Consider the following 27,541-nt stretch of genomic DNA (forward strand, 5'->3'; position numbering starts at 1 on the left):
AAACTATTTTATTAAATCAATACATCCAAAATATTATCACTTCAATAGCCAACCAATATGAACATTGTTAATGAAATATTTTAAGTCTTTTATTGTTCTAAGTTTTCAAAATTCACCACGAATTTTATACTTACGGATCATCTCAATTCAGATACTAAATTTTCATTGAAAATATTTATTCTGTGTTTAGATTTCATTTCAACTACAGATGAAATGTAGGTTCACATATCAACATTATTCCAAACATACTAAAAGGTTTATCATTAACTGAATCAAATATCAGTGTTTAAACGTTAAATAAAGTTAAAAATTCAGAGTTTTAGTCAAAATCCTCATGTGGTTATCATACTAGAAAGCCATATTAGATAGCCAAGGGCTATCATATTAGAAAAAAAACTAGTGTATAAATCAATAATAAAAAAACAAATTAAATAAATATTCTTTAAAAAAGAATTGCTTAAAGTCAAATGTCATCTACTTTAAAATAAAGCTATTTCTTTTAGCTATTTCTCTTTTCTTTTTCATTATTATGTAGACTGGTTTACAACATTTGTAATCATTACTGGACAACATGTTCTATTGCATAACGCTATAATATGCAATAATTATATTTTAAATTTTAAAAGAATTAAAACAGCTACAGTGCAATGCTTATCCTATATAATTTACTTCACTAAAATAATGCCTAAAGTATTTATTTATTTATTTATTTATTTATTTATTTATTTATTTATTTATTTATAATCCTAAAGTGTTTTTTTTGGATCTCCTACTTTCTACTAAATATTATTTTGTGGGATCTTTGTTTTTTATTTGTTGTTTCTTAACCAAATTTTGTTGAGGTATAATTCACACACAATAAGATGCACCTATTTTAGGTTATAATTCAGTGAGTTTTAACAAATATATATACTCATGTAACCACCATGCTAATATGATACAAAGCATTTCAATAATCCCCAAAAAGTTGTCTCATTCTCCCAATAGTTGTCCTGGGATCCACTGATCTAATTTCTAACACTATAAATTAATTTTGTCAATTTGAGAACTTCATATAAATGGAATAATATAGTATCTACACATCCAGTAAGTGTTCTTTTTTTGAGGGGGAGGGATCTGGATTCTTTTGCCAGCATAATAGTCATAAAACGTATCCATATTATTGTGTGATTCAGTAATCATTTGTTTTTCTTGTTGAGTAGAATTCCAATATGTAAATAAACTATAATTCTTTTGCTGTTTTATTTTTGGATATTTGTTTTTTCTCTCAATTTTTAGTTATCATGAATAAATCTGCTATCAACATAGCATACAAGTCTTCATGTGGACATGTTTTCATTTTCTTGGGTAAATATACAAGAGTAAAATGCTACATCATATGGGCCTACTATTAACTTCATTAGAAGTTATCACACTGTTTTCCATAGAGTTCTATTTGTTCTACATTCTTGCCAACAATTGAGGTTGTCCATCTTTAAAAATTTTACCCATTCTAGTGAGTGTGTAGTGATGTCTTACTATGGTCTGATAACTATTTTGACTCTTTTTATTGCTACATTATATAATTCAAATGATTCTTTCTCCTTTAACTGATTTACCCGTTTCCTTGTTAAGACAGAATATAAATAAGAGCAAGAGGATGAAGTGCCAAAATCCTGGGTAAATAAAAATTACCCTAAGTGCTAAAATGAAGACCAATTTAGAGAACGAAACTTCTTAATACCTTGCTCTTCTGTAATTTAGTTATGACATGCTATGGTGGAAAAAGCATAGGACTTGGATTCAGATTCCTTGACTTCAGGTCCTGCCTTTGCCACTTACTAGTTCTAGATACTTGGGGAAGTCATTTGAAAGGGTTTGTTTCCTCTTCTACAAAATGGGGCTATCTGTTGTCTCAATCTCAAAGCATTGTTGTGGGATCAAATGAGATTAATGTACCAACATAAGGGCTTATTATAAGGTCTTTGAACAAACATAATATCTTGGAAACTTTCCAAAGAAGATGAGAACACTCTCTTCTGGTGCTTCAGACATTTTAGATGGAATATATCATGCTCTTAATAACATTAGAGAGGGAGCCTGCATTCTGGGGTTAGAAAACCAAGGTTTAAACCCTCATTGCTGTATAATCATCAAATATTTAATTTTATGACCCTCTGTTACCTCATTTACAAAATAAATATTAGTTTAGCTGTAGGATGTAATGTGGATATATAAAGGGCTCAGTAAAGTGTCTGGTATGTAATAGACACACAATAATTGATGGTTGTTGATGTTGTGGGTTTTTTTAATGCACATTTCCAAATCAGCTAGACAGGAGTCAAAATCAAAACTTAAATATAAGACCATTAAATCCTAACTGCTGGCATATTCTGAATTCTTTTATAAGGAAAATAACTTTTAAAGGGATTTCTCCTGGGGGCAGCTGGGTGGCTCAGTCGGTTAAGCATCTGACTTCGGCTTGGGTTATGATCTCACGGTTCGGAAGTTTGAGCCCTATGTCCGGCTCTGTGCTGACAGCTCAGAGCCTGGAGCCTGCTTCGGATTCTATGTCTGCCTCTCTCTCTCTTTTTGTCCCTCCCGATTGCTCTGTCTCTCAAAAATAAACATTAGAAAAAAATTTAAAGGGATTTCTCCTGCAAAAATAATTCCAAATCTTTGTGTCATATATGTCAAATAAAGCCAAACTAATACACAGGTTTAGAAAGGTCATGTATAGGCTGGCCGCACATGAGGGAAGCCAACCCCATTGAGGTAGCTCAATTCAAAACTCCACCAACAGGTTGTTTTACATTGGATGGTATCAACAAAAACCCAATGGAATAGTTTATTCTTGGGCAGTTTAAATGCTAAATGCACAGAATTCTGGTTGTCCCTGAATGAGTCGGAGCCAATGTTCTAATCTATGACTGGTCCTGTTACACACCTCTTTTTCAGAAGGTCTGCAATACCAACTGACAATACATTTGTTAAGTTACTGTTCCTCCTCACTTCTTCATGTACTTGGATAACCCTGAAGTCCCACTGGTTATTTTTTTCTTTGCTTAACTAATACCCTCATCTTCATTGATAAAATTTGCAAAAAGGTGTTGAAGGATTATCTGCTCCATGTTTAAACTACTTACCTACCAGTGATCCTTACAGGTACCATTACAAAAAAATAAATAAATAAATAAAGGCTTCTTTGTGAATAGTAATGTCCCACTTGCTTCTCATATTTTCTTACCTGTTTGCATTTCGAAGAACATCAAGCAGATTGCTCAGTGTCGTCTCATTCTGGAATACACTTGGAAAACTAGAAAGGAGCTGCCACACAGCAGTCTGCTCTTGCACTTGTGAGAAGAAGGACAGCACTTTGACCATTTCCTGAAATACTGTCTTCTGGTTGTTGGGATCGCTTGATATCTTATAAAATAACAAACAGCGCAAAGTGAGAGTTCGGCATTTGTAATCACGTGGCTTATTGTTTTGGGAAACACTGAAAATTTAGATTTTCACATAATTCTTTCTGATTTTCATACAATATGAAATCATCCTTTACTCTGAAAAATTATAACCATTTCTAATATACTTAAACATAATTGGATTTTTTTCCTATGCCTCCAGAAATTAGCATATTTCAAGCTTGGTTAACAGAGCTATGTTTCTATTTATATAAAATATTTTAAATTGCACTTTTTAATTCCTTACAATGAAATTAGGTTCTAGGTAATATTTTTGTTTTTCCCAAGGGTATCTGGTTTAGAAGTTACAGATCTATCTTCTCTATATCCGTTAGTAGACTTTCTATTATTTGGGTACAGAACCCTTAAAACTATATATATTTACTATTATAATTACACATACATACATACTTAATGGGATAAAATATTTCCAATGTTCTGTTGCCATATCAGGAACTTTAGTATAATAAATGATTTATATAGTAAATGAATATATATAATAATCACATCTTACAAGCAAACAAATAACAAAAACCATGACCTTTGGTCTTGCTCTGGATCATAGGACCCAGGTAGTACTTTCAAAGTAAAGTATTTTTTCATTATATTCCCACCCAAAGTAATTTTCTTAATAAACTCAATCATACTGGTAAAGTCAGGCTTTTGTTCAGTTATAATTGAAGTTCTTTCATGCTGAGAATGTGATTTTGAACAATATATTCTTAAGCACACATTTTACTCTACATGACTGCTGAATTTGTTTAGAAAGCATTTTAAGTGCTTTAAGCTGGATTGGGGTTATTATAACACTGTCTCTAATCCAGTTCATTTGGAAAACTCAGATTACTAAAGATAGTTCAAGCATTCTAAACTTAACAAAAATTACAATAAAATTCAGAGAACCAAGAGGAAAATATCAGAAGTGGACATGTATCATTTATTCTTGCTTATGAAATTTCAAGAAAATTCTGAATATTTTTGAGATCTTTCACCATATGTGGGGTTTTGTTAAATTTGCACATCGTTAGTGTAAGAATAGCATATAAAAGTGGTCATTACCACTTTACAGTATAAAGTCCTTACCCCTAATGTACAATGTTTTGGGGGAGAGGAATATATTGTTTCATCAAAAATCAGTTTTTCAAAGTAGGCTTCATGTTAATGAGAAAAATTAAAAAGATCACCCATTACTCTAACTTCTGAGAGTTATATGGCTCCAGTAGTTTAATTATTAAACTTATATGACATCCTGAGTAATCTTACTTAAATATCTCAAGAGAAAACAATCTTCATTCACCATAGAGGAAAGCCACCTACAAAGATGTGTCTACGTTAACCAAAATGCAATATTTTTGGTTCAACATTGAAATCATTTCAATCCTGAACATTTCAATGGAAAGCAGATATTACTTAGAATGAGATACTGTGTGTGAGTCTCTGTGTGAGGAATTCATGCTAAGGGTGAGCACATATTCAAGTCAATATTTCCCAGTCCATGTGGGCTATGGACTTGCTCTTTGACTCAAATTGAATTACTTGTGGATACAAGAATGGAAACAATACATGTCCTTTCATTGTTTAAGAGGTCTTGATCAAATTAAAATGTTTACACTCACCTGAGAGAACTGGTTTGTTAGTTCATGAAGAGAAGACTCTAAAAAGGTCATATTGGATAGGCAAAATCTGTTAAAAATGTTTTTCCCTAGGGTGGTCCAAGTGAAGGCATAATGGGCAATATAGTCTGGATAGCTATCACACAGTTCTCTCCGAATGTCTTCTGAAGTTGAATTTTGCTTTAACAGCTAAAAATGTGTGAGAGAAGAGTGGGATAATGATGTCAGTATATACAGATATGAAATATTCTTGTCTACAAGGAAATGGACTTGTTTTCATAATAGCCATTTTAAGGTCCTGCATTATAGATACTATTCAAATAACACTAAAATACACTCGGTTTATTTATTACAAGTTACAAGAGAATGTGTGAATGTGGCCATTCTTGTCACTGTTGTGATTTACATGATTCAGATATGACTTGTTTAACTGAACTCATTTCCCGTCTCTGACCAGAGAAGCTAAATGCACCAGGTCTTTTCTCGCAAAAATCGTCAGATGTAAAAATCTGAGTTTCTCCTGGGCTTTTAGCAGCAAACTCAGGTGTCCTAACTCTTTGTGACACTTCCTGGGAAAGTGGCTGTGATCTCTGGAAGACTTCCAAAAAGGGGCAGCTTCAGAGTCCAAGACAAACAGTGTTTTTAGTGAAGTGGACAAACATGGATTACATTTCACATGGAAAGAAATACTTCATTTAAGAAGTATGCATATGAAGAGAAAAGGAAAACATATGCATGAAAACACATAAAGGTATATAATTAACAGATGCAATAAGTGGAAAGCATTTTTATAATGGAATCATTCTAAGTCTTCATATATTTCACAGTACAGACCAGACAGGGCACTAATTGTAGGTAGAATAGTGATCACATTGACCATTTTAGGTTTTTAGGTCTTTATAGAGCCAATTATATTAGTTATAATATCTAATGGGTCCTTCCTAACAATTAATTCTTAGAACCCAGTTAGGTGAGGGGCAATTAACTTTATTGTCCCCTTAAGATTATGTCACAGAAGCTACACTCTTCCTTCTAGTGACGCAACTTCTAAGTGAATGGAACAAGACAGGATCCACTTATTCCAGGATATACTATAAGTGCCAAGTCCTCGAGCCATTCATCCATATCTCTTTCTTAACATTACACATAAACTCACTCCAAAATGATTTCTCTACTCATTTTTGCAAGGGTTGCAGAAAGCAGGAAAGAGAAAGAAAGAGGAATCAGAGAGATCGCTGACACAGGCATCAACATATCATCCTGATTTTGACATCCCTTCCTTGCTCCAACTACTCTAAAAATATGTATCTATACATAGAAAATCAATTTTTGACTTATCTTCACTGGATATATGACTCTGTGCTGCCTCACAAAATTCTGAAATTTCATTCCATGTGAGAAAAATAATTTTGGAGTTTCAACACAATAAGGCGGTATTTTTGAGGATAGCATTTTTATTCTATATATTAAAGAATTTAGCTGATCCAATGCAAGACTATTTGCTTCTAGGAACCAATATGGAAGAAACAGAAATGGAATAAAATAACTTTCCCCTATTTAGGGAGGGTTTACATTGGAATTAACTGAGCATATTGGGGGCTTCTTATGCCAAATAGGGTGCTTTAGGTATCTCAAATATTATTACTGTTGAAACTAGACTTTCAAAATCTAGACTGAACCAAATGGGAAAGTCTTGTATTTCAGCCAACACTGGCAGAATTGTCCTGATGGGTAATAGCGCCTTTCTTGGAATCCCTTTTTGTGTTGTAAACCTTTGGCTTATTTACATAAACCAGTTTATTGAGATGCCTCATTTATACAGAATGTTTTTAAGGGTAACTAACAGAGACATATTAAGCAGCAGAGGTTATGATCACTGGAATATGAATAAAAGTCAAAGTTATGTCCTATATCCTATGTTCCATCCAGATGGAAGAAACATCTACTACGTAAAATATGAATATATTATTTAAAATGTATATGTGTACATGTGCGTATGACAGAGACAGAGACAGTGAGAGAGAGACAGAGAGAGAGAAGTCTATTAGAAAATGTTGAAAATGATCTCTTTTTGATGTCTGAAGAGCACATAAAGCAGGACTCAAATGCCTACAGGGGCTAGCCAAATAAATGTATGAATCTGGCTGGATAAAAGACAGTAAGGAAAAGTGGGGACTGTGGTCAACAGAAGAGTACCTGTTCTGTGTAAAAGCGTTCAAATTCAATTTCCTAATATCCCTACACAAACCTGCAGACACACGCGCGCGCACACACACACACACACACACACACTTAACTCATAGGTTGCCAGTTTACGCCTCTGATAGAAATTATGCTTATTTTTTTTGTATCTGAAATCTTTTTTTTTTAATTTTTTTTTTCAACGTTTATTTATTTTTGGGACACAGAGAGACAGAGCATGAACGGGGGAGGGGCAGAGAGAGAGGGAGACACAGAATCGGAAACAGGCTCCAGGCTCTGAGCCATCAGCCCAGAGCCTGACGCGGGGCTCGAACTCATGGACCGTGAGATTGTGACCTGGCTGAAGTCGGACGCTTAACCGACTGCGCCACCCAGGCGCCCCTGTATCTGAAATCTTAAAATAAATGACTGCTGAACAAAGGGATAGATATGTCAGCTCTCCAAACTACACTAAGCAAAAGGACTTTGCTACTTCAGGGAGATATTTTCCATAGCTTCAAATTTTCCAAAGGCATGATCAGTATGGATGAGGCAGCAAGTTTAATGAGTGTTAGAGCTTCATATGCTTTCATATTCGGTTTTTTCTTCCCTGTTTCAGAAAATTAGATCATATGCAATGCCACCCTATCTCTAACTAAAGGAAAATCTTAAGTTTGATTAAGGGACTTAACAGGGAAGTAAATAAATGTCCAAGACCTTAAAGAATTCAGAATGTCTGAGAATTAATCTTTTTTTTTTTTAATGTGTATTTATTTTTGAGAGACAAAGAGAGAGAGAGTGCAAGTGGGAGAGGGGCAGAGAGAGAAGGAGACACAGAATATGAAGCAGGCTCCAGGATCTGAGCTGTCAGCACAGAGCCCAATGCAGGGCTCAAACCCACAGATCGTGAGATCACGACCTGAGCCGAATTCGTATGCTTAACCAACTGAGCCACTCAGCGCCCCGAGAATTAAGCTTTTTATGGAAGAGCTCCTAAGAAAAGGATTTCCCTGAGATATTACTCCAAATGGGAGGGTGTCCCAAATCTCTTCCTGTTTGGGAATTCCTTTTATTAAGGTATTTGTTTAACTGCTATTTATTATCAGTCCATTACAAAACTGAGTGAAATTACCTTTTCCAAACCAAGGATTCGGGCAAGGATTTGACTACCATTGAAAGTATCTGTTCCCATACTTTCCAAATTAGAACTGGTACTGGGAAATACTGTGGCTGCAATAGAAAAAAGAACAGATTAGCATTCAAAATAGACACACAAAAATGGACAGATTCACACAAGAATCCGTAAATATCACTTGTGCCCTTATATACCCCAAAGCAAGAATGTGCTCAATATGCATCTTCCACGAAAATTTTGAACTGGTAAAACAGCAAATTTCATCATTATTTTTTTTCACATAAAATTGTGATGGTTTTGGTCTGCTCTTGGGTTTTTTCCAATCAGCTTAGATGTCATTTGCTTTCATTCCAGTTTATGTCATTAAACTTCATCACCAATATTATTGCCTAATAAAGTACATCATTTCTGTGCAGGCCTGGAGGATTTGAGGTGTCTCCACGAGCTCCACAGATCCATCATATCTAACATCTGTTCAAAGGATCTGCCAATGCACATCTGGTGATAATGGTTTTCTTTTTAATTATTCAATTGGGAGGCTAAAATCTGCTTAGGATCATAAATTCCTTCCTCCCCAAAGTGTTTTCTGAAAGATATTTCAGATCAAATAAATGGGATGAAGCAATTAGTCCAGACTACAGTATACTCTAATTAAGCAATTCTCAAAGTAGCCTCATCTAGTACTATTTATGATGTGGTGGGGTGTTCTGGGTTAGGAGCATTAGCTAGAAGATTATGTTCATCCCCATAGCATGGATGTTCAGTAAGCCAGTATGTTACCTTTTATACGTTTTAGACAGAGACAGTTAGTTATCCTCACAGCAAAGAATCTTAGTATTCAAAAATCCAGTGATCTATCATCAGTAGGGCCTACATTTTATTATAATGCCTGTGGGGCTGAAGAATTTACCAACTGATTCCTCTGGATCAGGTGATACATTTGTGAGATAAGTGGAGAGGGTAAGAGACATAATCTGTGGCTACTGAGCAAAGCAAAGCCTACTAGACCACAACACTATAATCTTATTTCTACTGTGCTTTAAGCTACTCAGCCAAATACCCTCAGATCATTCACGATAGAACATTAACTCCTCAGAACCACTCACCATCGTATTCCTCCTACATTAACACAACAGGACCTTTTTCATTTGGTTCATCAACTTGTATTGGAATGTTATTTAATGCCATAGTTTTTTTGTTTTGTTTTGTTTTGTTTTGGTTTGGTTTGTTTTGGGGGGGTAGTTGACACAGAAGGTTATATTAGTTTTAGGTCTACAACATAGTGATTCAACAAATCCATATGGTATACTATGCTCACAAGTGTAGTTATTGCCTGTTACCATATGACACTATTACAACATCATTGACTTTATTCCCTATTTCCTGTTCTGTGTCCTTTATTCCTGTGACTTGTTTATTCCATAACTGAAAGCCTGTATCTCTCACTCCCTTTCACTCATTTTGCCTGTCCTCCCTCCCCCTTCCCTCTGGCAATCTGTCTGGTGACCTATCTTTATCGGTTTAGTTCTTTTTGTCTGTTTATTCATTAGTTTTATTTTGTTTTGTTTTTTAGGTTCCACTTATGAGTGAAATCTTATGGTATTTATCTCTCTCAGTCTGGCTTATTTCACCTAGCATAATACCCTCTATGTCCAGCCATGTTATTGCAAATGGAAAGATCTTACTTATCCTTTTTTATGGTAGCATAATATTCCAGTGTGTATATATATCTGTGTGTGTGCGTGCATGTGTGTGTGTGCGTACACCATATCTTTATTCATGTATCTACTGAACACTTTGGTTGTTCCCATGTCTTGGCTATTGTAAATAGTGCTGCAATAAACACAGGGGTGCATATATCTTTTCAAATTAGCATATCATTTTATTTGAGTAAATACCCAGTAGCGGAATTATAGGATAATGTGGTATTTCTGTTTTTAATTTTTTAAGGAACCTCCGTACTGTTTTCCACAGTGGCTGTACCAATTTACACAATGTTATAGAATCTTAAATATTCCATGGCATTTTTAAAGGTACTTTTTTTTTTTCAGAGCACCCATCATGTTCCAAACATACAGGAATATTTGTTTTGTTCACTAATACATCCCCAGGACATAGGACCGAGCTTACATGATAGTGGGCATCCTATAAATATTTGTCAAACGAATATAAAATAGTCCTGCTTTTTTGAGAGTTTATCAGCGATTTATGGCTTCTAGTGAGTTTCTTAAGGCAATCTGCATCAGAATTACTTGGTGTAAGGCTCAGGTAGTTCAGCCAGAAGGTTTTCTGCACACTAAACTGGGAGGGCCCCTGGCGCAGCTGTAAAGGAAGCACACAGTCCCGCTGAAAGACTGATACTGAGCACTGCTGGGGAGAAACAAGGGTGGAGTGGAAAGAGTCCTGGCTTGACTGCTGCTCTAGTAGCAGGTCTGCTGGATGGGCAAAGACAGGGCATAGAACTTGGTCGGGTCTCATATTCCTCATCTGTGAAATGAACAGTTTGGGCAAATTTCCAAGACTTCATCCAATAATTTTTTCTTTATTTTAAATTGAAATGAAATTAACATAGAGTATTATATTAGTTTCAGGTGTACAATAGAGTGATTCAATACTTACATACATTACTCAGTGCTCATCAGGTAAGTGATCTTTATCTATTTCACCCCTTCCCCCACTCACCACCCTCTGGCAACCACCAGTTTGTTCTCTGTATTTAAGAAAGGTTTCTGGTTGTCTCCTTTTTCCTTATTTGCTCACTTGTTTTGTTTCTTAAATTCCATACAGGAGTGAAATTATTTGGCATGTGTCTTTCTCTGACTGACTTATTTCACTTAGCATTATACCTTCTAGGTCCACCCATGTTGTTGCAAATGGTAATTTTTTATTACTGGGCTTTCTAACCATCCCAGCATCATCTAATTGCAGACAACTACAGTCCCTAGCCAATTCTGGGAAAGTGAGCAATTCTCAACATCATATTTAGCACCATCTAGGCTCTTGCTCCTAGAAAGTATTTTAGTAAGAACTTAATTTCCAATTATCTCAAGAACTTTGCATAATTGCACTGCCACACTCAGGCAACCTTAAGGAACATTTAGGAATATTCTCTGAGGAATATTCTAGGCATTCCATCTCTGTTTGAAAAGTTAAAAGTATAACCCTTTCAAAGATTAGACCTTGCTGGCTGTTCCAAAAGGCCTGCTCTAAACTCGAGAGAAGAGAATAGCTTACCCGGTGATGTGTGCCTTCTTTCTGGAACTTTGGTGCTCTGGAGTGATAAATTGCTGTCCTTCTCCAGGTTGGATGACTTTCTCAGAATTTCACTAGAGAAGAAAAAGCAAGAACTCTATAACTTCACCCACATTAATTTCAGTTAGTTACAGCAATGTATTATGTGGCAGATACCAGTGCTCTCCAAGGACTTTCAAATTTTTAATTTACTTTCTAGGATTGTAATGGAAGAACTCACCTAACCACACACCAATGAATATAGTCACTCTCCTACAAGGTAAATTTTTATTCAGACAAAATGGCCTGGATGATGTTTAGTTATTTTTACTTTTATCTTGTAAAAAGGAAATTATTTTTAAAAGACATTAGGGTTAAATATTGGAAATAATTATGATATATATATATATCATATAGATGGTATATATATATCTCATCTATATGATATATATCATCTATATATGATATATAATATCATATATATATATACATTTCATTTAAAAAGATGAGGGATTCCATAAAGATGAGAGCTCAAGGATGCTTGTGCTTCAGGGACTGAAACAAAGGTATGCTTATTTGTTAACCTTGAAAGAAGAGAAAAAAGAAAAGATAAGAAAAGAAAAGAAAGAAAATATGTCTTTACAAGACAGATTCAAGGAAGAAAGAAAAGAACACACCTTTATTGAGTGTCTAGTCTGTGCCAAGCTCTGTGGCTGTTGCCATTACAGGTGGCACCAGGTGTTAAAGGAATGTATGATGATGTAAGTAGATTTTTTATTGTACTGGATGCATCAACGCGGCAACATAGCATTGTGGTGCCAGGAATCCCTGCATTATCATGGTCACAGTAGCTTTGGGAAGGAAACATTACTGGACCTTTAGGAACCTTCTTTTTAAAAATTCACTTCCTCTTTAGTTGATTATTAAAATGGAGATAATCATGCTTTCTGGAAAACATGATATATCTAAACTAAGTGTCCAAAATAAATGTATGTATTTCAAGACTAAAATCAGTCCGATGCCTGGATGTGAACACTTTTTGGAATTCCTAAAAGTTGGTGAACTTTGTGTACTTGTTTATAAAAAAGCTTACTTAAGATACATAAGGACGGATATAAAAATATAATAGTGAAAAAGCAAGAAGTTCCACTTACGGTTGAGATTTCAATTTAACTTCCTTTTTAGAAACAAGATCTGAATCATGGTTCCAGGGTACATTGTGATTTATAATTGGGAAAAAAATCTGTTTTTTTTTTCTTTTTTAGTGTGTCCTTTTAGTAAAAATGGTAAGAAGAGGTGATATTTGTTTTCATTCCCTAGTGTTTTTCCAATATTCTCTATAAAATGCACTGGTTGCTCCAAAAGTTCTGCATTCTTAATGTATATTTGAATTATTCATGACCATGACTGTATTCCCCAAAATCTTTTTACATTCCTTATGCTGACTATTTGGATGGGAAAACTGCTCAGATAAAAATAAGAATTGACCTGTACCTTTTCCCTTCTCTCAAACAGAAGTTTTAGAAAGTTTGAGAAAGTCAGGTTCACTTTTCTTTTCCTCAACATTTTTTTTTTTAGTTCAGCTTGAAATGCTATAAGGAGGACTATTGAATATCAACACATTTTGAAAATAAAGGGGAAAACTACCTTCATAAAAATTTTAAGGAATAGGGACAGCAACAAAAACCAAAAGGAGAATGACAAAGATCAACATGAGCAAACAGGAAGCAAGAGAAAACAGAGACTGAATAATAAAGGAGAGCTGGAAAGAAAAACAGAAGAAGAGGTGATAGGAAACAAAGAAAATGTAAGTTAAGAGACAGAGGACACTTTGCCCATCTTCCCACATTCAGAGAAGGTTCCTAAAACTACTCCTTCAAATATTCTTTAAAGACCAAAGGAAAAAAGCTCATCCCCTTCCCAGCAAGCCTCTGGCTCAGCAAGTCTGCATTTGCTCAACAATAAAATGGCAGCTTCCAGACAAGGAACTACAGATGCTTCTCTGCTAATAGGACCTGTCCTTGATCAGGAAGTACCCGTGGTTACATGGTCACCACCCATTCCATATTACAGGAGTGGGGAGGTGGTCCCTTTCCTGTATGTGGCCTTGGTTTGCCTTTTTGTTGGGGTGAGAGATCAGGATATCATGTGGGCTTTGCTGTTCAACTGCCTGCAAATTCCTCCCAGTTTTATTTTGCATTTACAAAATGTGGTGTGATAGCATATGTCCATTGCCACTGCACAAAAAACTATTGTCTTTAAGCTCTTAAAATGGAAACCACAAGGGGCACTTAGGTGGCTCAGTTCGTTAAGCATCCAACTTTGGCTCAGATCACGATCTCATGGTCTCTGGGTTCAAGCCCCACATGGGGCTCTGTACTGACAGCTCAGAGCCTGGAGCCTGCTTCAGATTCTGTATCTCCCTCTCTCTCTGCCCACTGCCCACTCATACTCTGTCTCTGTCTCTCAAAAAAAAAAATAAACATTAATTTTTTTTAAATAGAAGAACAGATAGCTAAGGAAACTGTGTTATTTTTGTTTGTTTGTTTGTTTGTTTGTTTGTTTTTAATAGCTTAGCTTTCCCTCCATTGTTGCATACCTGTGTCTGTCCTTAAAAGAGAAAACACCCTACAAGCATCATAATGGCAATAAATTCATATCTTTCAGTGCTCACTCTAAACGTCAGTGGACTCAATGCTCCAATCAAAAGAAATAGGGTTACAGAATGGATAAGAAAACAAGATCCATCTATATGCTGTTTACAAGTGACCCACTTTAGACCTAAAGACAGCTTCAGATTGAAAATAAGGAGATGGAGAACCATCTATCATGCTAACAGGCAACAAAAGAAAGCTGGAGTAGTCATACTTATATCAGACAATCTAGACTTTAAAATAAAGACTGTAACAAGAGATGCAGAAGGGCATTATATCATAATCAAGGGGCCTATCCACCAAGAAGACCTAACAATTGTAAACATTTATGTGCCAACTGTGGAAGCACCTAAATATATAACTCAATTAATCACAAACATAAACTCATCGATAGTAATACCATAATAATAGGAGACTTCAACACCCCACTCACAGCAATGGACAGATCACCTAATCAAACAATCAATAAGGAAAACAATGGCTTTGAATGACACACTGGACCAGAAGGACTTAACAGATACATTCAGAACATTTCATCCTAAAGCAGCAGAATATACATTCTTCTCCAGTGCACATGGAACATTCTCCAGAATAGACCATATCCTGGGACACAAATCAGGCCTAAGTAAGTACAAAAAGATCAAGATCATACCGTGCATATTTTCAAACCACAACGTGATGAAACTCGAAACCAACCACAAGAAAAAATATGGAAAGGTAACAAATACTTGCAGACTGAAGAACATCCTACTAAAGAATGAATGGGTTAATCAAGACATTAAAGAGGAAATTAAAAAGTATATGGAAGCCAATGAAAATGATAACACCACAACCCAAAACCTCTGGGATGCAGCAAAGGCGGTCATAAGAGGAAAGTATATAGCAATCCAGGCCTTCCTAGAGAAAGAAGAAAGATGTCAGATACACAACCTAACCTTATGCCTTAAGGAGCTGGAAAAAGAACAGTAAACAAAACCCAAAAACAGCAGAAGACAGGAAATAATAAAGATTAGAGCAGAAATGAATGTTATCGAAACCAAAAAAACGGTAGAACAGATCAATGAAACCAGAAACTGGTTCTTTGAAAGAATTAACAAAATTGATAAACCACTAGCCAGTTTGATCAAAAACAAAACGGAAAGGACCCAAATAAATAAAATCAAGAATGAAAGAGGAGAGATCACAACCAACATAGCAGAAATAAAAACAATTAATAAGAGAATATTATGAGCAATTATATGCCAACAAATGGGCAATCTGGAAGAAATGGACAAATTCCTAGAAACATATACCCTACCAAAACTGAAACAGGAAGAAATAGAAAATTTGAACAGACCCATAACCAGTAAGGAAATCTAATGAGTAATCAAAAATCTGCCAAAAAACAAGAGTCCAGGTCCAGATGGCTTTCCAGGGGAATTCTATCCAACATGTAAGGAAGAGTTAACACCCATTCTCTTGAAGCTGTTCTAAAAAATAGAAATGGAAGGAAAACTTCCAAACTGTTTCTATGAATCCACCATTATCTTGATTCCAAAACCAGACAGAGACCCCACTAAAAAGGAGAACTATAGACCAATTTCCCTGATGAACATGGATGCAAAAATCCTCAACAAGATATTAGCCAACTGGATCCAACAATACATTAAAAAAATTATTCACCACGACCAAGTGGGATTTATACCTGGGATGTAGGGCTGATTCAATATCTGCAAAACAATTAACATGATACATCACATCAATAAAAGAAAGAACAAGAACCATATGATCCTCTCAATAGATGCAGAGAAAGCATTTGACAAAATAGAGCATCCTCTCTTGATAAAAACCCTCAAGAAAGTAGGGATAGAAGGAGCGTATCTTGAGATCATAAAAGCCATATATGAATGACCCAATGCTAATATCATCCTCAATGGGGAAAAACTGAGAGCTTTCCCCCGAAGGTCAGGAACAAGACAGGGATGTCCACTCTTGCCACTGTTATTCAACATAGTATTGGAAGTCTTAGCCTCTGTGATCAGACAACACAAAGAAATAAAAGGCATCCAAATCGGCCAGGAGGAGGTCAAACTTTCACTCTTTGCAGATGACATGATACCCTTTATGGAAAACCCAAAATATTCCACCAAAAAACTCCTAGAATTGATTCATGAATTCAGCAAAGTCGCAGGATATAAAATCAATGCACAGAAATCGGTTGCATTCCTATACACCAATGAAGCAACAGAAAGAGAAATCAAGGAATCGATCCCATTTACAGTTGCACCAAAACCCATAAAATACCTAGGAATAAATCTAACCAAAGAGGTGAAAAATCTATACACTGAAAACTATAGAAAGCTTATGAAAGAAATTGAAGAAGACACACACACACACACACACACACACACACACACACACACAAAAAAAATGGAAAAAGATTCCATGCTCCTGGATAGGAAGAACAAATATTGTTAAAATATCGATACTACCCAAAGCGATCTACATATTCAATGCAATCCCTATCAAAATAACACCAACATTCTTCACAGAGCTAGAAAAATAATCCTAAAATTTGTAAGGAAGAAGAAAAGATCCAGAATAGCTAAAGCAATCTTGAAAAAGAAAACCGAAGTGGGAGGCATCACAATCCCAGACTTCAAGCTATACTACAAAGCTGTAATCATCAAGACACTATGGTGCTGGAACAGAAACAGACACTCAGATCAATGGAACATAATAGAGAACCCAGAAATGGACCCACAAACATATGGCCAACTAATCTTTGACAAAGCAGGAAAGAATATTCGATGGAATAAAGACAGTCTCTTCAGCAAGTGGTGCTGGGAGAACTGGACAGCGACATGCAGAAGAATGAACCTGGGCCACTTTCTTACGCCATTCACAAAAGTAAACTCAAAATGGAGGAAAGAACTCAATGTAAGACAGGAAGCCATCAAAATCCTCGAGGCAAAAACCTCCTTCATCTTGGCCACAGCAACGTCTTACTCAACACATCTCCAGAGGCAAGGGAAACAAAAGCAAAAAAGGACCTCATCAAAATAAAAAGCTTCGCACAGTGAAGGAAACAATCAGCAAAACTAAAAGGCAACTGACAGAATGGTAAGAGATATTTGCAAATGACATATCAGATAAAGGGTTAGTATCCAATATCTACACAGAACTTATCAAACTCAACACCCAAAAAACAAATAATCCAGTGAAGAAATGGGCAAAAGACATGAATAGACACTTTTCCAAAGAAGGCATCCAGATGGCCAATCGACACATGAAAAAATGCTCAACATCACTCATCATCAGGGAAATACAAATCAAAACCACAGTGAGATACCACCTGACACCCTTCAGAATGGCTCACATTAACAACTCAGTTAACAACAGATGTTGGCGAGGATGTGGAGAAAGAGGATCTCTTTTGCATTGTTGGTGGCAATGAAAACTGGTGCAGCCACCCGGAAAACAGTATGGAGGTTCCTCAAAAAACTAAAAATAGAACTACCTTATGACCCAGCAATTGCACTACTAGGCATTTATCCAAGGGATACAGGTGTGCTGTTTCGAAGGCACACATGCACCACAATGTTTATAGCAGGACTATCAACAATAGCCAAAGTATGGAAAGAGCCCAAATGTCCATCAATGGATGAATGGATAAAGAAAATGTGGTGTGTGTATATATATATATATATACACACATATGTATATGTGTGTATATATATATGTGTGTATATATATACATATGTACATATATATATGTGTGTATATATATATATGTGTATATATATATATATGTATATATACACACACACACACACACACACACACACACACACACACACAATGGAGTATTACTTGGCAATCAAAAAGAATGAAATCTTGCCATTTGCAACTATGGATGGAACTGGAGGGTATTATGCTAAGTGAAATTAGTCACAGAAAGTAAAAAAAATCATATGACTTCACTCATATGAGGACTTTAAGAGACAAAACAGATGAACATAAGGGAAGGGAAACAAAAATAATATAAAAACAGGGAGGGGGACAAAACAGAAGTATGGAGAATAAACTGAGGGTTACTGGAGTGGTTGTGGGATGGGGAATGGGCTAAATGGGTAAGGGGCACTAAGAAATCTACTCCTGAAATAATTGTTGCACTATATGCTAACTAATTTGGATGTAAATTAAAAAATAATAATAATTTTAAAAAAGACAAAAAAAAAAAGAAAAAAGAGAAAACACTCAGGAATGGCATGGCAGACAACAATGTATAATCATGCACTGTACCTACCATATTCATTGATTAATTCACCAATATTTATTAAACTCCCACTAACATAATGGAATAGTCAAATAAAGACCTGGGATTATAATACACTAATAATATTAGCTAGGTAAGGACATGTACAGGGGACAATAACACATGATAGGGTCTGCTAAAATGAGAGATATAATTTGTGTTTCTTATAGAGCAAGATCCTTGAATCACAACCTTAATATAAATACCTTGCTACCTTAAAATTTATCCTTTACCTTTCCACTAGACCAGTGGTTCTCAACTGGGGCCATTTTGGTCCCCCTCCCAGCAGATATTTGGCAATGATTAAAGACATAGTTTTTGGCTGTCACAACTAGAGGGTGTGGTGCTATGGTCATCTAGTGGGTAAAGGGTAGGGATGCTGCTGACCATCCTATAATGATAGCACAACAAAGAATTATCTGGCCCCAAGTAGGAATAGTTCTGACATTGAGAAACCCTCCAACAGGCTATTACAGATAAGTGAATTTATTCTGTGATGACCAATCCCCATTCCCACCCTCTATGATGAACTCAGGAGACTTAAAAATCCCATTCAAGAACTCCAAAAGCTTTGAGGAAGCCTCAGAGAATCTATCTCATACTGGGTATCTCTGGCAAGAATATTAAAGCAAACACAAAACTTAGAAGCCCCCTGAATCCAGCACACAGGCTCACCTGAGTCCAGAAAATCCAACTCTCTAAGTGGGGCAAGAAAGCCTGAATTAAATTTGCAAGTGGCCCATGGTATCAGTTAACCACCTTTTCTGGGACCCAGACATTTGTACAGTACCATGGAGATGGCTAAGGGATTCTCCTCTATGATGCTGATGAAGTAGATTCTACCTCAGTGGCATTTATAGGTCCCTGTTTTGGAATGGAATTCAATAAAAGAAATATCTCAGACTCAAAATGTTAAATTTAAGATACTGGAAGGGAAACTAGGCCCAGAGTAGATTTTACGTCTTCTCAGACATGTCTACCAACAGTTACATTTGTGAAATGCCACATTTATAGATATCATCATAATGGTAGAATTTATGCGCTCATACTGGATGTCTATTTCCTGTGAGTGGGGAAGATTACCTGTGTAGGTGGTATCCATGTGCACCATGGTAAATTTTGTCTATAAAAAGAACTGCTTTCAGGGAAGCCACATATGGCAAGTCCTAGAAAGAAAATTCTGACATTCTTTTTTGCTTCCAAGGGTTAGTTAAACTTTTTATATTTTTTCCCTTTTGTCCCCAGAATGATCACACAGGTATATAGTGACACCTGGAAAGAAGATGTGAGATGTGCTCTAGGCCAATTCTGATCCCAGCTTCAGAAGACATTCATTATTGACTTTTAATTATAAATAAGGACACTGTATGGCAGTGAGGCCCCCCGCAGTGACTTGACACAGCTTTCCTTCCTGGCTACCCCCAAGCTGATGTCATTCACAGGAAAATCTTAATTTTTTTCACTGTTTTCTTCAATTTCATTCTAACGTTCATTCTTTCAGGGCTGTCCGTGCTGCAGATACAATCCCTACCTGCCCATGTTTAAAACAGACATCTTTTCTAGGTGGACCACCAACCAATCGAACAATCTATACCAGTTAAGACGTTAAAATTTTTAAATGTCTTAATATGTTCCTCTGCCCTAGGATATTTTTATATGCTTAGGAGGGACTTTGGAGATACAATATATATCCGAACTAGTACCTATCCAGAAGCTGTTAAAGGCACTATGACAGGCAGATGAGGAAATGTCTTAGTGAGTAGATGTGTATAAGAAACATATAGAATATGAGGGAGATAACAGCACAGTATCTTTCAGGTGACACTACACAGATTATGTTCTACCTAGTCCTAGTCCTGAAACAAGTTGATTAATTTGGCAGCACTACAAGGGAAGTTATAAATTTTTCCATCACTATTTGCCTATTCTTCTAAGCTATGGAAGGGCCTCTATTTATTTCTCTCTTTCATTAAATTCTGGGATTCTTTCTCTATGGCCTAAGTCAAACACAGCTTCCTCCAGTCTGGTATCCACCACTCTATCTGCCCTTAATGATCACACCCTTAAGGCCTCTGGAGAACCCTCCTGACATTGCCCTACCCAAACCTCTCTCTATTACAATCATATATATATATCTCCAAGATATATTCCGATATATCTTCCTAGATCCATATTCCTCAGGCAAAAACAATGTCTTCAAGTACCTGTTGTAACTATTCCCCTTTTGTTGTCTCATGTTCTGGGCCCAGTGAGACCCAAACAAACGCGCATCACATTTACCATGTAATATGGTAATTTACCTATTTGCCTGTCTCGCTCTTTCTCTCACTTGATTGTAAGTTTGTGTAGAGCATAGGATGTGCCTTATTCACATTCGTATCTGCAGTGAATTGCATCATCTCCAGCATGTGGTACGTATTCAATACGTTCTTACTCAATAAATTAATAATTTTGCCTGCATGGCAGCTAAGATGTCCTCCCACTTTGCTTTTTGAGAAATAAAATTTTAACCCTTTATTTTAACATGAACAAATGATTCTAAAATGATTACAACACAGCTATAAATTGCTCTGAAATTAATACAATGTGAAACCCATACATCTCACATCATCTGTACAGTCAAATGAGGACACATATCTGTTCTACTTCCACTTACCTTATATTCCCAATGATATCTTTAGGTCAATTTCTAAACACAACCATAATTTTTGGTACTAAACAAAAGCCTTGGCACTTTAAAATTATCCCTGAATAAGATACGATTAACTATGTTAAAAGTTCTGTAAAAGCCATTCAATAGGAGCAGAGGTATGAGTTGGAAACCACAGGTCATAGAAGCGTGTTGGCATGACAGAGATAGGGAGCAAATCCATAGAAGCAATTCTCCCACATGATTTTTAGGAATGCTGAATCACTTCTCCAGATAATGACCCTGTGAGCCCTGGAGGATGATCTTCACATTCACCAGCTGTGTGAGCAATGGCACAGACAGGGGCCCCCACTGTTCTGATATATTCTTAGAGGCAGTGCAGAGGGAGGAAGGACCACAAGGGTAAGTCCCATGATGTTGAATCATCTGTTATACAAATGAGCAGGGGAACCATAAATGTAATGTTTCTTTTTCCAGACAGCTACTTAGAGTTGATGCTGAGTATAGTATTGGATTTTTATTTTAAAGCACATCATCCTAAAGATAATGCCTAAAAAAGTATGAATTTAATAACAGAGGGCTGGTGCCAGTGCAAAAACCTCAAACTACCTGGCGACTGGCCAGCAAGCAGTGACTGCAGTGTGATCACTACTTTCAGAAGAGCATTCTATTCAAATAAACATGGCGGGCGTCTTTTGATGAGGCCAAAGATGGCATTTTCTTCCCTTCACTTACAAAACAGAAAAAGACTATTTTGTTCCCTTAATGATGCTATGCTGGTGAATCTTCCTTTACCAAAGGGAAGCAATTTAGTGGAACCACTTACCCAGTAGCCATGCCCCAGTTTCACTGCACGGCTGTATAAACCATAAAAGTTAATAGCATGGTGGGAAATATCATTAATGCAATTTTATTATTGTACATAATTTTCTAAATTAAGTTCCAATTATGTGGTAGTTTAGAGAAAATACTGAATATACAGCAATATACAGTTTGAGCCAGACAAAGTACCTGGGGGCTAGAATAAAACAAAAAAAGCAGATATGTCCATCTGCCTAGAGAATCATCAACAAAGGATAAAATAAAGCTGGACTTTAATCCTAGTTCTAAAACCAACTCAGTGGCTCATCTCAGGCAACTCTATGAGTGTGGCTCTATATGATATCACACAGAAAAATACTCTTTTTTAGGAAGGTATATTTATATAGTCTCAGATATTGTTCACAATTTCTCTCATTGTAACTTACTTCTTCATGAAAAAAAAAGGTATAAAGTTGATAGCCCCAGGAGAGCTGCAATTCATTTTGTAAATAAGGGACATTAATTTTTCCCATGTCCTCTCTAACCCTTGGTTCATGAAATGTCTATCGCAGGTACAACCCCTTCATGAAGATCAACCTGATTATCCCACCTGAAAGCTCTCTCTACTTTAAATATGTAGTGTCTTCCTTCAACATCTTTCTGGTACTTTTCATTGTACTCTCTCCCATTATAATGATGGGTTTAATATATTCCTTCCCCTATTAGAACATGGGCATGGATCATGCTTCATTAACCACTCACATGGGGACACACAGACCACCTGTGAACTAGTTGAACAACCAAGATGCCATGCTTCCATCCTTCCTCTACTCTGTTTACTAAGAGGGCATAGGCTCTAGTTAGCTTTTGGTCTCCCCACAGAGATAAGGCAACTAGTGTTAGTTGAGGTATGCACTTAGAACACACTGGCTTCATACACAATATGTCATGTCATCTCCCTGCTTACCAATTTCCAATGGCTTCTCATTATACTAAAAAAAAGATGCAAATCTCTTCCCTTTTTCTACATGTTCGATTCTGCATGTACATGTTTCCTGCATTTCTTTTCGACATATCCCCAACCCCTTGTATCATCTCTCACTATATTTTACAAATATTAGCCAACTTTCTGTTCCTCTAAATGGTCAGGCTTATCCCCACCTGAGGATTCTTTGCTGTTTCTCTGCCTGGAATACTCTCTTCATATGCTGTTGCTGGTCTCTTCTTGTCTTTGCTGGTCTCTACCCAAATGCCACCTGTTAGCAGAGGCCTTCTCTTGCCACCCTATTCACTTCCCACCTTTCAACTTCTAGCTTATAGCCTGCTTTCTTTTCTTGCTAGCACAATTGTTATTATCATTAATTATGCTATTTATTTATTTATTTATTTATTTATTTATTTATTTATTCGATTGCTCATTTTTTTGCTTCCTTTTCCATTAGGATGCAAGTAACATACAGGATTTGTCTGATTCATTCTGTATCACAGTGCCTAGAATGATGTCTAGCACACAGAAATTTCTCAGTCATTATTTCTTGAATAAATTAATAGATGAATGAATATCATAATGTTTTAAGAACCAAGACTCATTAAGTTATTGAAATAACAAAACCAATGTGAATTAACAACTCAACAATTGTGTGTTCTGAGTCATTTCCCATGGCAATTCTTGATATATTTTATGCTAAACAGCTTGCAGTTGCTCTCTCTTAAAGTATCACCCATATTATCTGATGACCAAAATGATGATGATAATGTTCATACAGATATGATGTTAGATACCAAGGAATTTAAATTAAAATTTCAGAACCAAATATCTCTGAGTAGGGATAAATATAATCTTTCTTTGAAAAACACTTCAAAATAATTTGTACCAGAATTATCTCATGGTTGACTTAGATTACAACTTTGGTTTCAGTTCTACAGACAGGTGGGCTCCTGGAGTCTCTTTAGGTTTAGAATCCCAAGAGAGAATATTGGGATTATAAATAGTCATGTTGTAAATGGTCTAGATTTCTTACCTTTATTCTTCAGCTGCCTCTCACACCATAAAACAGGACACACATGAGCCTCAATTAAGGGGTTTTATTGAATTAAGGATGCTTTCAACTTTATTACTTTGATTTCTAGACTTTTAATTTCCTGCATTTGCATCGCCTGGTTTCTGTTGCATCTAGAAGTACCATATGGAGTAGTATAAATATGTCATTCTTCCAGGAGATAATGCCCCTAAATTGCCCTATATATGAAGCTTGTGATCAAATCTTAGGGCAATGTGTCACTGACAAATTGTCACTGACAAAACTTTGAGGGAAGTTAAGGGGGGCCTTGGCCACCCATCTTAGAAAGCAAAGTTTGGGTAACTCATCCAAAGTAGATTATGCTTACTCCCACATAAACATGGTAATACAAGTGTGTACTCAACTTGTTTCTTCATATTTAGATCACCACATTTGCAGATATAGAAAATAAAGTAATATATATAACCCTGGTTGTCCTGGATATTTCATAAGGAGATAAGATCTGATCTTTCAAAACAACTGAACACTCTTGGGAAGTGCCCCTACCTGTCTTTAAATAGTGCATCATTAATTCCTTTCCTACGAAGCAGATCTTGCGGCCCATATGGTGTGTCTTTGCATTTAGAGTCTGTGTCACAGAGTAGGGTTTGCAGGAACGGGAAGAAGCCAGTACTAGGAAGGTTTCGAGGTGCAAGGTAACCTGAAATTAAAAAATAAAACAAAGCAAAAAACAATAATTACATCACTATGGCATTTGCCTGGGAAGGGAAAGAAGTGTAGTAACTGTGTTTTGTGAAATTACCTTCTGGATTATGACTGTCTGGGTCTACTATGTATCCAAAAGTGTAAAAATACATGTTGCCTTACAAATTTATTTTACTGGGACTTATTCTAAGGAAATAGCTGGAAGAATGTCTGCTAGAGTATTTTAAAAATAGATCACAGTATATCCATATGATAAAACACAATGTAGCTAATAAAAAGTTTGTCAAATAATACAGAAAATGTTTGTATCTTGCCAATTAAAATGAGTAGATCAGAAAATAACATGGCCAGAATAGTTGTAACCTCGAAAAAAATATACAATTATATGTATTCTTAAAAATATGGAGGGATTTCCCGGGTGGTATATTTCACATGATTTTTATTTATCTTCTTTTAACTATATAGTAACTATTTTTTCTCACAGTGTACATATCTTCTTTTGTGATCAAAGTCATTATAAATGCAGCCAATCTTCCAGACACTAGGAAGTATTTTTGGTTTAGCATAACAGCTAATTTAATTATCCTATACACGCAATATTTTTTCCTATTTAAAAATCCAATAATAATGGAATAAATAAATATCCCTAATATTAACGTAACAGAAAACACGAACTGTAAGAGTAAAGGGTTTTTGTAACCTTTAACATTTGCTTTAAAAATATGATGATAGCATACACATGTCAAGAAATAGGCAAACTGCAAACCACAAATCTTTCTGCAATTAGGCCTAATATCAAAACACTAGGTTGCTTTTTTGGGGGGGAATATGGAGACAATGAATTACCAAAAAAAAGCAGGTTTCAAAACTATAAGAGTAATTCCAAACTGAAGACTAAAAAGCAAAACCTTAACTTCCTCATGAATCCATCAAAAAGGGTGTCAGTACAAGTATGTTTTCATTAAACATAAAAAGAAAGAGGAAAGGCTACAAAAAATAGTACGAGCAACTGGGCTAAGTATGCATCAATATATTAGTAGAGAGAATAATAAATAGAAATTTGATCTAAGTAACTTAATACAGCTCTACATACAGAAAATTGGAAATAAAAGGGAATGGGTCATATGAAAGTTGGCCAGAAGTAAAGAGGGAAAAAAAAGAAGAGAGACTGGAAGATGTTGCTCTGTTGACTTTGAAGATGAAGAAGAAACCAAAAGCCAGGGAAAGCAGGTGACCTCTAGATGCTAGATAAGGCAAAGACATAAAGTCTCCTAGAGCCCCCAGAAGGAATGAAGCCCTGCCAACACCTTAATTTTTAACCCACTAAGACTAAATTTTAGACTTCTGATCTCCAGAACAATAAAATAATAAGTTGGTGGAGGTTTTTTAAAACTGAAGTATCGCTGACATACAGTATTACATTAGGTTCAGGTATACAACATGGTGATTAAACATTTATATACACTATGAAATGATCACCATGGTAAGTCTAGTTAGCATCTGTCACCACACAAAGTTGTTGTATCATTGACTATATTTCCTATACTGCACTTTACATCCCCATGACTTATATATTTTATAACTGGAAGTTAGCACCTCTTAATCCCCTTCTCCTATTTTGCCCATCTCCCAACCCCACCTCAAATACGTTGGTGGTGTGTTTAAGCCATTAAGTTTGTGGTGATTCTTTACAGCAGCCATAGGAAACTAATCCATGAAATAACACTGGTATGAATTAAAGTTTTGGAAATTCAGAAGAAATTGGAGAGAACTTAAATCCACCAAAGTATTCACCACTACCTTCTAAGCAGCATCTCTTTCTGACACTGGAAAGACCTGTGTCTCTCCTAACATTAACCCAAGTGAATCTGGAGTGAACCTTCAATGCTTTCATTGTAGCACAATTCCCTGAATGAGCTAGAGAGTAGCAGTCAAACTGCCTGTTAACTTTTCACATCACCCCTCTACATCAAAATTCTACCACAGTGGACACGTAGAGCAAGACCTTGGAAAAGCTGCAGTGAAACTTCACCATTAACAGCGATCGACCCTGTTACACAGATCCCAACAGCAGCCACTGTCTCTGAGTGTGGGTCTGCAAATGGTTTATTCCTATCTGATCTCAAACACGTGCAGTGGATCCTTTGAATGGAAAGCAGATGGCAGGGCAACAGGAGCAGATGACTGCTTCGCTGTATGCCATTTATCAAGGTGATGGTGTGGCTGAGCTGGACAGTGCTGGAAACAACAGTTCGTGAGAAGCCAGATCACAACAGGAAGAGAAGGAAAAAATAGGAAAGGACATCATGGGAAGAAGATCTGAAAAGAGGTGGCACATGACGTCCAGTTTTAGTTTCTCTGGCATTGATCATAACCTTCAAATATTAGAGGAATTTGGAAGCATTTAAACCCACAACATTCCTCACTGTGATTACTATAGATATACTTTATAGAAAAATTCATCCCAGAGGTTCTTTAAAAACTTTTTAAAGGCCCCCACGTGTCCAAAGTGCAGTTTGATCATGCTTCACCAGACTTTTTGATAACATATTTAACCTGTTATAATGGGTTCATGCAAATCAGGAATTGGTTTAAGTGTATACACATTTTAGTTAACACAGTGCCATGCGCAGAATGGACTGCCTGTATTATTTATTTTGCCATTACCTTTTAACTCGGAACCATACCCTCATTAAGATAAGGAAGGGTCTGTTGCAACAACTGATTTATTTAAGCATCCACTTATTCACCATGATAAGGTAGGCATGTGACATATATTTATGTCATTTATCCTTCTTTGACATCATTAT

At 36.1% G+C, this 27,541-nt stretch overlaps 1 protein-coding gene across 3 annotated transcripts in view; it reads right to left on the reverse strand.

The window, feature by feature from the left end:
* Window positions 1–27,541, reverse strand: part of ABCA12 (ATP binding cassette subfamily A member 12) — a 286,404-nt gene that overhangs the window by 94,794 nt on the left and 164,069 nt on the right. For all 3 annotated transcript variants that reach the window (XM_019838640.2, XM_045034452.1, XM_019838638.2), the window contains 5 exons: window positions 24,573–24,726; window positions 11,607–11,698; window positions 8,370–8,467; window positions 5,060–5,245; window positions 3,227–3,405 (listed from right to left, as the gene is read on the reverse strand). In XM_019838640.2, the coding sequence (XP_019694199.2) occupies window positions 3,227–3,405; window positions 5,060–5,245; window positions 8,370–8,467; window positions 11,607–11,698; window positions 24,573–24,726 (709 nt within the window). The remainder of the gene's footprint in view (window positions 1–3,226; window positions 3,406–5,059; window positions 5,246–8,369; window positions 8,468–11,606; window positions 11,699–24,572; window positions 24,727–27,541) is intronic.

This window comes from Felis catus, chromosome C1, assembly GCF_018350175.1.
Source record: "Felis catus isolate Fca126 chromosome C1, F.catus_Fca126_mat1.0, whole genome shotgun sequence".
Taxonomy (NCBI): domain Eukaryota; kingdom Metazoa; phylum Chordata; class Mammalia; order Carnivora; family Felidae; genus Felis; species Felis catus.